Raw genomic sequence first — 14,350 nt, 5'->3', positions numbered from 1 at the left:
TTGAATAGTCATTCTAGCTTTATCTGAGGAAATTAATGCTCAACCTCAGGAGGTAATCTTCTGTTCAATGTCCAGATGCTATAAAACCCATCAGTTTTCAGCAGTCAAAGTCCAGTTTGCCTTACCCCTTCTGCTTTTTTAACATGTCTTTCTGAAAACATCCATCTGTTTTGGATATTTGTCTAAATCTACCAGTTTTGTGATTCCTGCTTTTGCACAGAAATACATAACACAAAATCAGATTTGTTAAAATAAATTTCTGTGTTTGCATGATGGAGGAGCAGATTGAGTGAGGATGTGTTGTAGGGATGGAAGCTGAAGATTTGCATGAGAGAGCAATGGAAAGGCTAATGAGGGACCACAATGAAGCCATGCATATGAAAGGCATCAGGGAGTAGGTAGGAATCAGGCACGAGACTAGTAAAATATCACGAGTGCCTTGAATTTCTTGATCTGATTTGTTTTGTATTCATAGGAGAGGTAACCCCAGGACTGTCACAGGTGGAATATGCTCTTCGCCGACACAAACTGATGGCATTGATCCAGAAAGAAGCCCATGGCTGGGATGGATTGGACCACACAGTGATTCTGCTATCCAACCCCATGTACTACATGAGCAATGACATCCCCTATATTTTCCACCAGGACACTAACTTCCTGTACCTCTGTGGGTTCCAGGAGCCTGACAGCATCCTGGTGCTGCAGAGCATTCCTGGCAAAGCGCTGCCCTCCCACAAATCGATACTTTTTGTGCCTCGGAGAGATCCAAGCCGAGAGCTGTGGGACGGGCCTAGATCAGGCACAGATGGGGCAATTGCTCTTACGGGAGTAGATGAAGCTTACACCATCGAGGAGTTCAGGCACTTGGTGGCCAAGCTGAAAGGTAACAAAAAATGGAGGGGGAATGAGATGAGATGTGGTTTGCAGGGTCTGAATGGTACGGGTTTGGAAGGTGGTCTGTGACACCAATTCAAGACTATCATGAATTTAGGGAGGTGCAGGGGGTATGACAGTATGACAAAGGCAGTTGGAAGTTCTTGTTAGCTTCTTGAGGGTCATCAGTGGAAATGTAGTTTTGAAAATAATAGTTTTTCCTCCCCTTTGAATGTCTTGTGTACTCATGTGAATGCCAGTGTGCACATCTGTGAAATGTAAGCAACAGGATAAGCAAGAGAACATCACAAACCGTGTTAACTGTTTTAGTCGTATCTTTTTGCTGACAGAGCCAGAACCAGATGAAGTGTAGGAAACTTGAAGGTATTTTATTTGTAATAGACTTGGAAAATGATCCACACAGGGAGGCTGTTAGTCCACTCATCTTTTTCAGCTAGATGTTGACTTACTCTTGAAATACGAATGTTGCTGTCCTTTAGATGTGTTCTGCTGCATCTAACATCACCATGTAGCCTCAATATTTACAATCCAGGGTGAACTTAAATGCATTATAAAATGAAGTTGAAGGCTTATGACAATATAAAAAGGGCAAGTGCTTGGGGGATTACACAAATAATCCCCCGAGTGAATTCTGGAGTCTTAAATACCATCTCAGATTCTAGTTATTTTGTTTCAAAAAAGGATATATTGAAAATAGAAAAGTCACAGAAAGGGCAACAAAGATGATCAAAAGTATGGAGTGTGTGTGAGATACATGCTGGACAAACCTGGTCAGTTTGAAAAAGAAAAAACAGAAGGTAAGGTATGAGAGATGTGTATGGTTGTATGGTTATGGAAAGCACAGAGAGGATGAGTAGGAATGATTAGTTGCTATTTTTCATAATTTACAAACAAAGGGAACACTGAATGAAATGATCACATGGCAGGTTTTGACACCTTTTAAGTTTTAAGTTGTAGATCATTCATGGAAGCTTTAGAATGTCAAAAGTATAAATGGATTCAAAAGTTTTTAGTTCCATGGGGGAGAGGTCCATGAAAAGCAGTTAATCACTGTTACGAAGATGCAGCCTTGAAATGAAGAAACCAGAAGTGGGGAGGATGTGCTAAGGGAAATACTCTTTCATAAATGCCCAGTTTCTTAGAGACTTTTTGTAAGCACCTGCTAATGGCTACTGTCACCAAAGAGGGAGGGCCTAGGCGGATATCAGCTGTGACTCAGCATGGCTTTTCTACTCATTTCCATTTAAAATGCTCCTGTGGGGAGAATGTGGGTGCTAACTCTGGTGTTCTAAATAAATTTCCACATAGATAAATATGTTTGTCCTCAGTAAATTATTCTTCTCTGAATGGCTGAAATAAGCAGTTGTTCCCCAAAGATACTCTGAAGCGTAGTTGATAATGACCCTGATTCCACGCGATGCGTAAAAGGTAAATTGCCTTACAGCAGCAGGGGTGTCAGGCTAAATGAGAGAACGATTCAGAACGTGCACCACTGCAGTGCAGTGGCTACTTAGCTTACACAAGTGCAACTTTGATATACAAACTCTGAATGGATCTATGCAAGATACATATATTCAGTGATGATCGTAAAACCTAATATTTGCATAGAAGTGGGAATTTGTCAAATCTACATGCTATGAATTGGTAATCTTCCAGATTTTTAAGAGATTGCTAGTATCCTGTGGCAGCGAAAGTGTCTATATGGTCTGTAAATGCAGATTCAGAGGAAATTATTTTCTCAAATATAGCAACAAGTCTAGTTTCAGAGGAGTAAGTTTGATCAGTAGGGGGAGGACATTTCTACATTTATTTTCGTCTGTGTCAGCTTTTGTTTTGTATTCCAGGTGAGTCAAACATTGTTTGGTACGACTTGAGGAAACCAGTGCATACAGAGCTGCACTCTGACTACATGCAGCCCCTGGCTGAGATAAAAGCTCGGAACAAAAACCACATCCAGGGCATCCGACATCTAGTGCAAAACCTTCGGCTGATCAAATCTCCTGCAGAGATTGAAAGGATGAAGATAGCTGGACGGATGACAGCAGAGGTATGGGGTTGTGTGCTCTCCAATTGAACCAGTGCATTCCTTTAAAGAAGAAAGGGGAGAGGGCTGTTGATAGGGTGATGTGGGTTGGAAGGATAGTTTTGGTCTAATCTGCTACTGAACTGCTGTGTCTCAACCGTTGTCTGGGCTCAGCTCCCTCTACGTGACAAGGAGAAACAGGAAGACTGCTTGGACTACCAGCTTCTCTCAATTAGTGTAACTCCAGCAAAGACAAGCCAGCAGCTGTTAGAATTTGCTTAAAAGCAATATCTATTCAGGAACAGGGGTAGCCTCTTCACTCTTCCCAGCTTCCCTTCTCCTTCCCCACGCCATTTTCTTTCCCATTTACCCCGTTGATTTTGAGGAAACGGGATTTTTGTGAACACATTGCCTGTGTATGTCTCCATATTCCCGTTTCTCCCTCAAATACCTTTTGAACTCGTTGGCCAGTTTTAAACAAATCTGACAGATACCTCAAATGCAATTACGTTTTTGTGAATATTATTTAAATGGATAGCCAAATAGAAAAGAGAGGCAGAGCTTGTCCTTCTCTGAAGGAAAAGCTGCATAAGGCACTCATATTATACGTGAGGGAATCCATAGAGAACTTATAAAATGCCAACCCATGGGATCAGCTTCAATCATCTAATCCTTTTTCAAAAACTAGAGTCAATCAGCCCCTAAATAGAGTGTCACAGGGAACAGAGCTTAATTGGTTCTAGTCTTGACAGTGCTCTGCATTTTCAGCTGCCTCTGGTTCCCATCTTCTGGGCCAGCTGATTATAGGCCTTCCTCAAAAGACAGCAAGTAAAAAAAAAAAGAACTTCCCTCAAGTTCAGGCTCCTTTGCTAACTGAAAGGCCCTTCTTTTTCATAGGCTTTCACAGAGACAATGTTTGCCAGCAAAGCCCCAGTGGATGAAGCCTTTCTGTATGCAAAGGTGAGTACTTCGTGGCTGGAGGTGAGATAGAAGGGATGGATGTTGTTCATCCTGCCAGGAAAATAGAAATATCAGATCTCTCTATAATGTGCCTCCCACTGTAGCACATTTCTCCTTCACCTATTTCTTATGGTTCCTAGGACATGCAGAAAAGTCAGTGTGAGGAATTCGTCAGCTGTACTTCCCATACCCTTATTGAAGGAAAATAGTGGTTGTCTAAGTTTATCTGCTTTCTACTGTATTTAAATACAATAAAATACAATAAATGATGTCTTTTTCTACTGTATTTAAATACAAAACCTGCTAAACAATCAGAGGTATAGTTATCTTATTCTATAGTACAGTTCTGTTGTACAGAATTTAAGTAGTTATAACACCTATTTGTAAAGCCTGCTTCTCTTGACTCTAGCCTCTTACTATATCAGATTACCACAGCTATCTTGAAGCAGTTGTAGACGCCTCTCAGTTACAAAATAAGGACTAATTGGCCTGCATATTTGGTAAGGAATTTTGTAAGGAATTGCAGTGAGATGCCTGTTTGAGAAACATCAGCAGGATTTGACCCTCTGTTGTGACACAGATGGGCCTGTGCTGACATGGCACTGAGCAGCAGTACTGACTTGTAAAGAAAATTATTTTAATTAAAGTGTATTTTACAGATAAATTTTTTACTCCAGATCAGGATCGTAAAACCTACTTTACTACATGTAGGTATCCTGAAGTGTTCTGTCCCATGTGGTTTTGTTAATTATAGAAAAGATGTGTTATTAATATATTGAGGATATAGAGGGTCTTTATAGATGTAAGTTTATTCATTTCCATGCTTTCATCAGGTTCATCACTCAAGAAAGGTAAAGATCTTGAGGCTTACAGTGCCCTTTTTTTTTTCCTCGGACGTCAAGGTAGTGCATGCTTTCAGACCTTCTTAGTTCAACAGTTATGAAAATAGATACTGCTGTAAATACGCTGGTACTTTATAATTTTAAAAGACAACAACAAAACATGACTGTTGTCATGCTGACATTTAGGATCTTTGAAAATTTGCAAAGTCGTATGGCAACTAAGAGCATTACTTTATGTAAGAACAAATCCTCACCTGGATTTATGACAACGTAATGAATGTTTGATACAGTATTGAACAGCTTGCACCAGAAAGAGCTTCCATGAGACCAGATGCAGGCTTAAAACGCTCTCTTGAAAAGTGGATAGTTCTGTATTTTTTTTCTCCAGTGTTCTTGGAAAACCTTCAAGGCTGCTTTCATTTAGTGAACTCACTTTGCAGTTTCACTTTGTGTTGTACAAATTAAGAAAACAGTTGTCAGACATGAATTATAATAGCCCCGGGGCAGTTAATCACCTGAATCAGCACTAACAGTTTCTTTCTCTCTGAATTGGTATTCCAGTTTGAATTCGAGTGCCGGGCTCGTGGTGCTGACATCTTGGCGTACCCCCCTGTTGTTGCTGGTGGCAACAGATCAAACACTTTGCACTACGTGAAGAACAATCAGCTCATCAAGGTAAACCAGTAACTTAAAATGCAGTGCTGTGACACGCTGTCCCCATATTTGTCCCCTAGCTGCTCTTTGTTTTGACTGAACCGATCAAAACACTTAAATATATATTTTCAAGTGATCAGGGAAAAGGAATCTTGCCCTGATTAGTTTTACTGTCAGTGACAGATTAACTTCACTCCGTCTAAGTCTCTTTGTCTCCTCTTTGCACTTGCTCCAGTATTTTCTGAACAGTGGAAGGACTTGCAAATAACTTCATTTGGCAAGCATGTCTGTTCCCACACTGTGTGCAGCAGTGTGCAGTGCTGGGTGGGTTGCTAACCTCACAAAAGAGAGCGACCACTGCAGCAGGCAGGGTGAAGGCACTGTGGGGGGGTCTTCTGCTTTCTCTTGCATTGCTTGGCCTTGCTTTGCAACATAAGGTGCAATAGTGCATTCTTGCTCTGGTGAAGCTGAAAAGCATTTTGAACTCCACGTAGGGCAGCAAAGCAGGGTAGGGGAACAAGGAGGGAAAGGATCGGTGTGAAATGTTGAGAGGCGGATTAGATGGCTGTAGGTAAATTAACGTGTCTTGTCTTATTTTGAAGATTCACATTATTGAATTGAATCCTCTCCAGCTTTCCTTACAATACATCTTTAGACTCAGATAAGTATTTTCAGGAGCACTATTCCCCCACTTACTCATGATTCACTTTTCAGAGGAGCATATTTTTCCTCTGTCTTAATGCAGGATGAAACTTTCCCACTAGCATTGTCTTGTCTTGAAGCTGGCATGCTAGCAGACCTTGAAATGATCTGCAGAGACAGATGTACAAAAGATATGACAGGCTGCTTTTGGCAGAAAGCAGCCTCCTTTGTTGTACTGTCATCCAAGGTCAGGCGTGCTCATGTAACTCCAGTTGTTTCTGTTAAAGTTGTTCAGTTAAATGACTGTCACTTGTTTTTTTCAAAACTGTTAAACCCAGAAACTTGACTCTTTCTTTTCCTTTGTGTGCTACTTCCTACAGATCCTGTTGCCAAATAGGCTAACAAAGTGTCTAATTTGGAAGGTATCTGAAGGCTGCTTATGGCCTCATGTGGACTTCATTCAGTCTGCCACTTAGTGGACTCAGTTTTAAAGAAAGAGGACAAGACACATGACATAAGGCACTTACTGGACAATCAAACCACAGGCTGAATTCCCTTAGCCAATAAATTGTTACTTAGCTTGTTTGATTGCTTAGAAGAAGGCAGGTGCTATAATTTCATATTTTACTTAAAGAATTGAACCAGCTATTCTGAAAAAGTTAAAAATACAATTTAAGTGGATAGTTAATGGCCTGTCTATTCAGTGAGATCTGCTCACTGCTAGTTTATCTACTGTGTGAGTATTTGTGGCACTTAACTGTACACAATGATAGTAACTAGCACTGGAAGTAGTGCTAGGAGTGAAATTCTGCTTCTTATTTTTTCCCTTAACGTGCTAGAACTATTCCTTGTCATTCCACATCATGGCTGCTGGCACAGTCACGGATCTGTGGAGTGAATCTCTATAAAAGGCCTTGGATTACATGTAATGTAAATCCATAGAGAATTTAATCCAAACTTTTTACAGATCTCACTGCTCTATTTGTTGTTAGCCCCTTTAAGGAGGGAAAGCAAGGCAGTGATTTTGTTCCTGGCCGTTTGTCATTTTTGTGTGGCTTTTGGAAGATGTGCAGTCAGTGATTTAATTGACATGGAACAGTTTTGCTGAAGTGAATTGGAAGTTCACATCTCCGAAAGTTTTTTCTTCATCACCAGATAGATTCAGAAGTATATCTTAGAGCAGTCCAGAAAGTCCCAGAAGAGAACAGGGAAGATGGTACAAGCTATTCAGTTGTGCATTTACAGTAGTGATACACTGTCAGAGAAGTGATTTTGCTGGGTCCTCCTACTTTGTGACAAGGCTAAATCTTTAGTTGTTAGTGATCTTGTGGGTAGCTCAGAAATCTATGTTTTTGTTGCAAAACCCTTCTGTCTCAGCCACTAGCAGAGAACTTCTAGTGAAAGGAGTCGCTGGTGTAATTTGCTGGAGTAAGCAGTCCAGGTGTGAATGGGACTGATGTCTCAGAGCACAGAATAGTTCAAGGAAAATGTCTTCTTTTACTCCAAAGTGCTTGAAAATCAGCGTGTTAAGAGGTCAGGCTGTAGATAAGCATAACAGTCAGAGACTAACTTGCAGAGAAACAATCCAACTGGAATAGCCTATTTATAAACAGTAGCACCTGGGGTGTTGTTCTGCAAAAGGAATTCACATATCTGCATTTGCTTTGCAAAAATAAATACATAATCTCCTTTCCTGCTCTCAGACAGAAAAATCAACTCAGTTAATAGCCGGACTGACCCACAGGGCATTTTTTCCTGTTATTCTCCAGGATGGTGAACTGGTCTTGCTAGATGGTGGATGTGAGTCTTCCTGCTACGTAAGTGACATCACACGTACCTGGCCTGTCAATGGAAGGTATGCTGCGATAAGGCTGTTTTGAAGAATTTTGAGAAGCTCTTAAATAATTGATGGATTGAGTGTATGTGTGTTTAATCTCTGTGTGAGTAGTTTTAACATGTCCCATTCTGTGGTTCTTCAGAGCAATCAAATTATATAAACTAATCTTTCAGATTGAGAAGCTGTATTCCCCACTGCCTTATTAATTACTGCATGAATATGTGTGATTACTGCTATTTTCAGCTACTACAGCATGCTTAAAGTGCAGAGAGGGCTTTTGTGCATTCAGCTGTGGCTAGCTGTGGTTGTGTGTAAGAAAACAGGAGTTTAGTTGACCTGTATGTGGCTCTGTCAGTTGTGTATTTGCTGGTGTGGTGTCCCTGTGGTTGTGTGTTTGATTCCTGTATGTTTTGGGTCAAGTGCATTCTTTTTCCTGCAGTAGCTTTGCCTTGCTTTGCTTTGGGGTTAGGTTGTCAGCTGAGAAACCCTGCCTCTACCCAGTGTATTGAAGGGTATGTTGCAGTGATGCCTTGTCTGGCATTTCATATAAGGAGCAGTTGCTTTCCTTTCTGACTTTCCCTGCTCCACCATTGAACTGAATCTGTCCCCGGAATAGGTTCTGGGTGGAGGTTTAATTGTGACAAGTGTCCTTTGTTCCTTTTCTCAATGGTTTTCAGGTTCACCAAACCCCAAGCAGAACTATACCAGGCTGTCCTCGATATCCAGAAGTCCTGCCTGAGCCTCTGCTCCCCAGGCGTGAGTCTAGAAAATATCTACAGCCTCATGCTGAGCCTTATTGGACAGAAACTGAAAGAGTTGGGGATCCTAAAGAGCAGCATCACTGAGAGCCACTTCTTCAATGTACTTGAAGTTTTTTTTACTCCAGCTTCCCCCCACTAGGCCTGACTCTTTTCTCCTTGGGTTATGTTAGTAGCTTTAGTTTGGCTCAGGAATTTTGAGATTAATCTTCTAATTGTCCCCACTCACTATGCTTTAATTCATGTTGTGGGCTGGTCTCAGCACAGGATTGGATTTCCCTCAGACAAGGCTAAACTTGCAGATGTGTTTCAACCATTCAGCGCACAATTTGGTCTGAAGTAACTCCCCAGTCTTATATGCACATGGTGTGAATATGTGTTCCTCAACACCTGCTATTTCACTCTGCAGATCCATTCCCATTGGTCTGTGCTACTTGTTAGAGTAGATGCAGCTTTGGAGTATGAACAGTCTGAAGGGATCTATAGAGACATTGGCACTAACACAAAATTCTGGGTCCAGGGCTGGCTGCAGGCAATTAGTCATAGTTTTGTGATCTGTTTAACATAGCATAAATCTGCAGTGTCACTAAAAGGTGCAGCCCATTCTTCTCAGTCATTCCACCTGCTGCCTCTTCTGCGCCATTTTGCGTCAGTATTGGGATTCACAAGCTACCTGGTGAACAAGACTGGGAAACTGGTCTGCCTCAGAGCTGAACCTGCAGATAAAATAGGATTGGTTTGCAGTTAGAGAAGTTTATCCAATCCCACTCACTGCAAACCTGCATGATTGCTGATGCCAATACAAGAAAGATGATGGAACTACCCCTTTGGCAGCAGGACAGATTTCTGCCAGATTTAATTGCCCTGCAGTGTCAGTGCAATGACAGCACAAGTTCTTGCCTGTGAACAGAGGCTATCATGCCGGTTTCTCTCGGCAGGCGGCAGCACAGCCAGATGAGACCAGCGTCTGTCTGCAGCTCACTCCCCAGTGAATGCGAGGAGCGTGGGGCAGAGGAGGAATTAGCTCATTGATTCCTGCTGTCAGGGAGCCCCTCTCTGGAGGGAGGGGGATTAAGATAGTGCGGGGGGAGGTGGTGTCAGTGCCCTGTAGAGGTGGATTAAAATCCTGCTGTAGCTGCTGAGTGAAATCGGCACAGCATCCACTCTGTCGTGCGTAGGAGACCTCTTTGCTGCATCACGTAGCAGCTGTATCAGCTGCTGCCGGTTGTCAGGGTCTGCAGATGGGAGCAATGCAGGGCTTGGATGTTTAAGGGATGGAAAGGATTGGGGCAGCAAAGCTCAGTGAGCCGAAAACTGAAGTCTTGCCTGACATGCTGATGTGGTGATGGGCTTGGGTTGTTCTTTTCAGTGAGGGGGAAAGGCAGTCTGCAATATGCTTATAATAGGCACCTGGTACTGGTGGGTTTTGAGGGCCATCCAGTTCTGGTAAATGGAAGACAGCCCCTGGTGACCTAGTCATGGCAGTAAGATTGCTAGTTAAGCACATAACTATTCTGTCTCTTCTCCCCATCTTTTGTATTGGAACAAGAGGTTGGGCTGTGTTTAACTGCCTCCGTGACACTTGTTTTGTCTTCTGCTAGGCTGTTCGAAAGTACTGCCCACATCATGTGGGTCATTACTTGGGCATGGATGTTCATGATACCCCAGATATATCTCGATCACTCCCGCTCCAGCCAGGCATGGTGATAACCATTGAACCAGGTAAAAAAGATATGCAGTCAGTGGTGGACAAAAACATGCAACACTGAGAATAACAGTATTGCTTTCAGTAGTTAGGTGGTCCCTCAGACCAAAGCATTCAGGTCCTTTCTGATGAAATGGAAAATTATTACAGTATTGGAAAACCTGAAGTTATTCCCCTCCCAAAGTCACTACAGTATTAGAAAACCCTATTTCCCTCCCAAACACAGCCAAGGTAAGAGATTGTGGGAGTAAACTCTCAGACAGTGATCGAGTGCAGTGCAGAGAAGCAGGGTCAATTCACTTGTGCTGTGTTCTGTGTTACTGTGACTAAACTACCAGTCACTGGTAGTGTAAGTCTCAAGCGTTGCAGTCTGCAATTAGAGGCATTCACAACTTAGCTTTGTAAATTAGGCATTTCACGATGAATCTTCCTTTCTGCTTGTCACTGGATTTGGAGCTGTCAGCCGGAAACTGATATTTGATGCTTGGCTCTTCTCTCTATTCAGAACATTGTTAGAATCGTCATTGTGAACATAGCATTGAGAGCAAGAAGTGTGGAAAGGCCAGCTGTAATTGTGGAAGTTTTTATTAACATGCTAGTGTCTGTAGGCACTGACAGACACTTTCCTTTCTTTGCCCACCAGCTGCCGTGAGTGAGGGGAAAGAGAGTAACTTTCCTTATTAAAAATTCTCGGGATCAGACTAATGTTATGTTGCTGAAAATCCAACCCTGCTCTCATGGTGCTGCAGTAAAGGAATGGTGTTATGGAGAGCGTTGTGTGTTTTAATTCCCTTCCTTCTTTCAGGCATTTATATCCCTGAGGATGACGTGAGTGCCCCAGAGAGGTTTCGTGGCATTGGTGTGCGCATCGAGGATGATGTTGTGATAACAGAGGATGCGCCTCTCATCTTGTCTGCTGACTGTCCCAAGGAGATCTACCACATCGAGCAGATCTGTGGCCGCAGCTCATGATGCCCCTTCTCTGCCTCTTTCATCCTCCTCAGGAGATGCAGCCCTCCAGGGATGCAGGTCCCTGTAGCTGGCTGTAGTTGTGAAGTGATGGAGGGTGTGGACAGTTGATGGCTGTTTCCAAGACTGGGGCTGGGAAGTGGAATGGAAAAGGCTTGAGTACTGAGGGATGAAAAAGCAAAGCAACCTTTTCTGTGTGCATTTTCCTTCTGATTTGATTAGTGCTGATGTTGAGCTGTTGTAGGACATGGGGGTGGATTCATTTCTCTGCTTTGTGGATCCATCTGTTCTGGCGCCCTTGGAGGGATGAATCTTGTCAGTGCCACCAGCAGGGCTTCTGCCTGATCCCTCTCCAGATGCATAGGTGCAACTGCTGAGACCAGGGCCCTGTTTTTTCCTCTTTAGCAGTAGTTTCACAACAGTCAGATTTTAAAAATGAAGCTTTGATAAATGCTGTTTTGGGGGGATAAAGTGTGTCAGACAGCTTTGATTTTTATACACCCTGGAAGGAGGGGTTTTGGTAGTCAGGAAGATGGGTTTGGTTGGGAGGTAGTGTTATCTGAAGCCTGTGGAGAATGCTTTTAGTATTTAAGGATAAGGATGTGTTTGGGCCTTGTTCAAGCATATGCAAAATAGGCCAACAGCAGGAAAAACCATCTCGTGGTCTTTCAGCTTAGTGGAGTGTTTGGTAATTTCAGAAAGGACAGATAGGGTTCAGGAGGTTGGACATACCCATTCTTGCTGTCTTCCATATTCCCTTCTTTTTGTCCGAAATGTCCATTCCAGTCTCCTGTTCTGAGCCCACCTCTATACTGGGAAGCAGGGCCATGTTGGCTGTGCTGGACTCCACTGGTGAGCTGCTGCTTGTCACCTAGATGTGAGGTGTGCGATTCTGGGACAGTCACAGCACCTTTCTGGTTTATGCTGTAAGTGCCAGCAACTTCAGCAGTGTATTTTTGAAGAGTCTGCCCTATGGTAAGTCTCAAGTATTTACATGGCTTTTATACAGAATTTAAAGTAATTCTTTTTAAAAATCCTGAGGGCAAGATCACAGCTGCCTTTTGGGTTTCCCAAGTGCACTCAGTAACTAATGCTCTGTGATAGTATTTTTGAGGCAGCTGCAAATGTGATTAGGGGCTAGGATGGATGAGCAGTAAAGAGGAGAGTTGTCTTCCCTCAACATCAGCCTACCACCCAGGCCATTGTATGCAGTCGTAAATACACCCACTAGAGGCAAACATGGCGTCTGTGTATTTACTGAAAATATTTTGGCAATCAGCTCCTTAACATGTCTGAAAAATGCCTCTCATCAGTGCGTCTCCTTTTATTTATGCTTGCTGTTGTATCACATCATCTTGCTTCCTTTCTCATGGCAGATTTCAGTATTTTTCATCTGTTACTCTGAGTTCTCTTTCTTTTTCTCTTCTCTTCATATATTGTCTATTTTTGACCCGCTAATATGTCACTGCTTCCTAATCAGTTTTTCTTTCTAATCAATGTCACTGCCTCTTGCCCATTTTGCCCTAATTCGCCACAGTGAATGTAGTCAGAAGCATATGGGGAAGGTAGTCAAGGTTCCCGAGTTTGACCTCTGGCTCTGTTGCTGTGTAACCTTTAGCAAAATCTGCTTCTTTTTCTCTTTTCTTTTTTCTTTTCTGTGTGTCATTTCACTTAGTGAAGGCCAAATGGACAGTGTCTTGCATCTCTCATTGCTTTTAATGGGAGCTGGGTGCATGCACTGGGGTTTGAATTTGGCACTTGAAAGGCAGCCAAGACATGCCATAATTTTATTTTTTAAACATGACGAAATGTAAATGCTTTTACAGAGTTTAGTGTATCAAGTTTCACGTAGTTAAGAGGATGGAAACCTTTGTTAGATGCTCATGCATTACAGTGATATGTACAATGTAAATTGTTAGAAGAAAGGCTTGTTAAGTGTGGACACAGAACTGATGAATACTTTTGATGTTGTTCTGATCTGTAACACATTTGTTGTTCCAATTACACCTGTTAGAGCCATGTCAACTGGGAAAAATCTTGGATTTTGGAACTATGGAAGCAGCTTAAAATAACATTAACCTGAGAGCTACATATGTGTGCTGATCTTCACATCTGCCCGTGTACCTAACAGAGTTAATAATTGTACTTACTGTAAATAAGCCTTTGAAATACCTATAAAAAAGTTATTTTTAAAATAAAACAATTTGTAGAAAGTAATTTCTCAGGCCATCAAGTTGCATGGCTATTGAATAGATATAAGCACCTCCAGAAAGAGCATTATTTTTCAGGGAGATTTATAAATTATCTGTAACCTATCTTGGACTTGAAATAACATTGTCTAATGCAGGCACACACTAATTCCTACTCCTCTCAGGAAAATCCTGCAACTTGCAAACACCAATAGATTTTAGGAATGTTGTGGATTAATGTTTCTGTCAGTAAAGAAGTGTTTGTGACTCCGCTGAGTGGAGAGTAATGGATCTTGCTAGGGCTGCTGTGCTCCACCACGCTAAGCGTGGCTAAGCGTGTCTGATTTAGGGTGTGGATTGCTCCATGTTCTGTAATTCTTCCACAGTGTTCAGCCATTTCTTCAGCATAAACTGCTGCTAATGTTTTGAATGTGTTGTTCCATGTAAAGAAGAGTTCATTTTGCAGAAGGTATTAAATCTGAGTCTTATCAACCTAAATTTTCGAAGGTGTTTTCTCACTTGTTGCAGAGGTGGATAATCAGAGTATCATCTGGGACCTACACCCATGCTGCAGTGTCCCTTGAATACAGCCAAATCCATTAACATTTTACATGGCCTTTATTGAGAAACTCTAAAGAATCCCTTGTCTGTCTGCACATACCCGTGGCATACCTCCCCAGTCACCAATCCCATACTGACAGATTTACGGTCTGTCTCTGCCACAGAAGAGATTCCTCACTCCAGCCACTTGGGTGCAGGAGCAGCTCTCAGTGGCAGCACAAGTTGCCAGCTGCTTGATGAGGGTGTTGGTGGGATCACTGGAAGCGAAAGAGAAGTTGAGGTATATGCAAGTTCACTTGGGGAGACATTTTATTGC

At 42.3% G+C, this 14,350-nt stretch overlaps 1 protein-coding gene across 2 annotated transcripts in view; it reads left to right on the top strand.

Moving 5' to 3' along the window:
- Positions 1-14,350, top strand: part of XPNPEP3 (X-prolyl aminopeptidase 3) — a 31,150-nt gene that overhangs the window by 4,290 nt on the left and 12,510 nt on the right. The window contains exons 3-11 of one of the 2 annotated variants that reach the window (XM_072868448.1): positions 476-883; positions 2,739-2,941; positions 3,815-3,877; positions 4,711-4,779; positions 5,281-5,394; positions 7,785-7,870; positions 8,530-8,713; positions 10,212-10,332; positions 11,121-12,259. In XM_072868448.1, coding sequence (XP_072724549.1) covers positions 476-883; positions 2,739-2,941; positions 3,815-3,877; positions 4,711-4,779; positions 5,281-5,394; positions 7,785-7,870; positions 8,530-8,713; positions 10,212-10,332; positions 11,121-11,287 — 1,415 coding nt within the window. In that variant the 3' untranslated portion in view covers positions 11,288-12,259. The remainder of the gene's footprint in view (positions 1-475; positions 884-2,738; positions 2,942-3,814; positions 3,878-4,710; positions 4,780-5,280; positions 5,395-7,784; positions 7,871-8,529; positions 8,714-10,211; positions 10,333-11,120; positions 12,260-14,350) is intronic. The other variant, XM_072868456.1, reaches the window with a different exon arrangement.

This window comes from Ciconia boyciana, chromosome 1, assembly GCF_034638445.1.
Source record: "Ciconia boyciana chromosome 1, ASM3463844v1, whole genome shotgun sequence".
Taxonomy (NCBI): domain Eukaryota; kingdom Metazoa; phylum Chordata; class Aves; order Ciconiiformes; family Ciconiidae; genus Ciconia; species Ciconia boyciana.
This window is presented reverse-complemented; position numbering and strand designations above follow the sequence as displayed.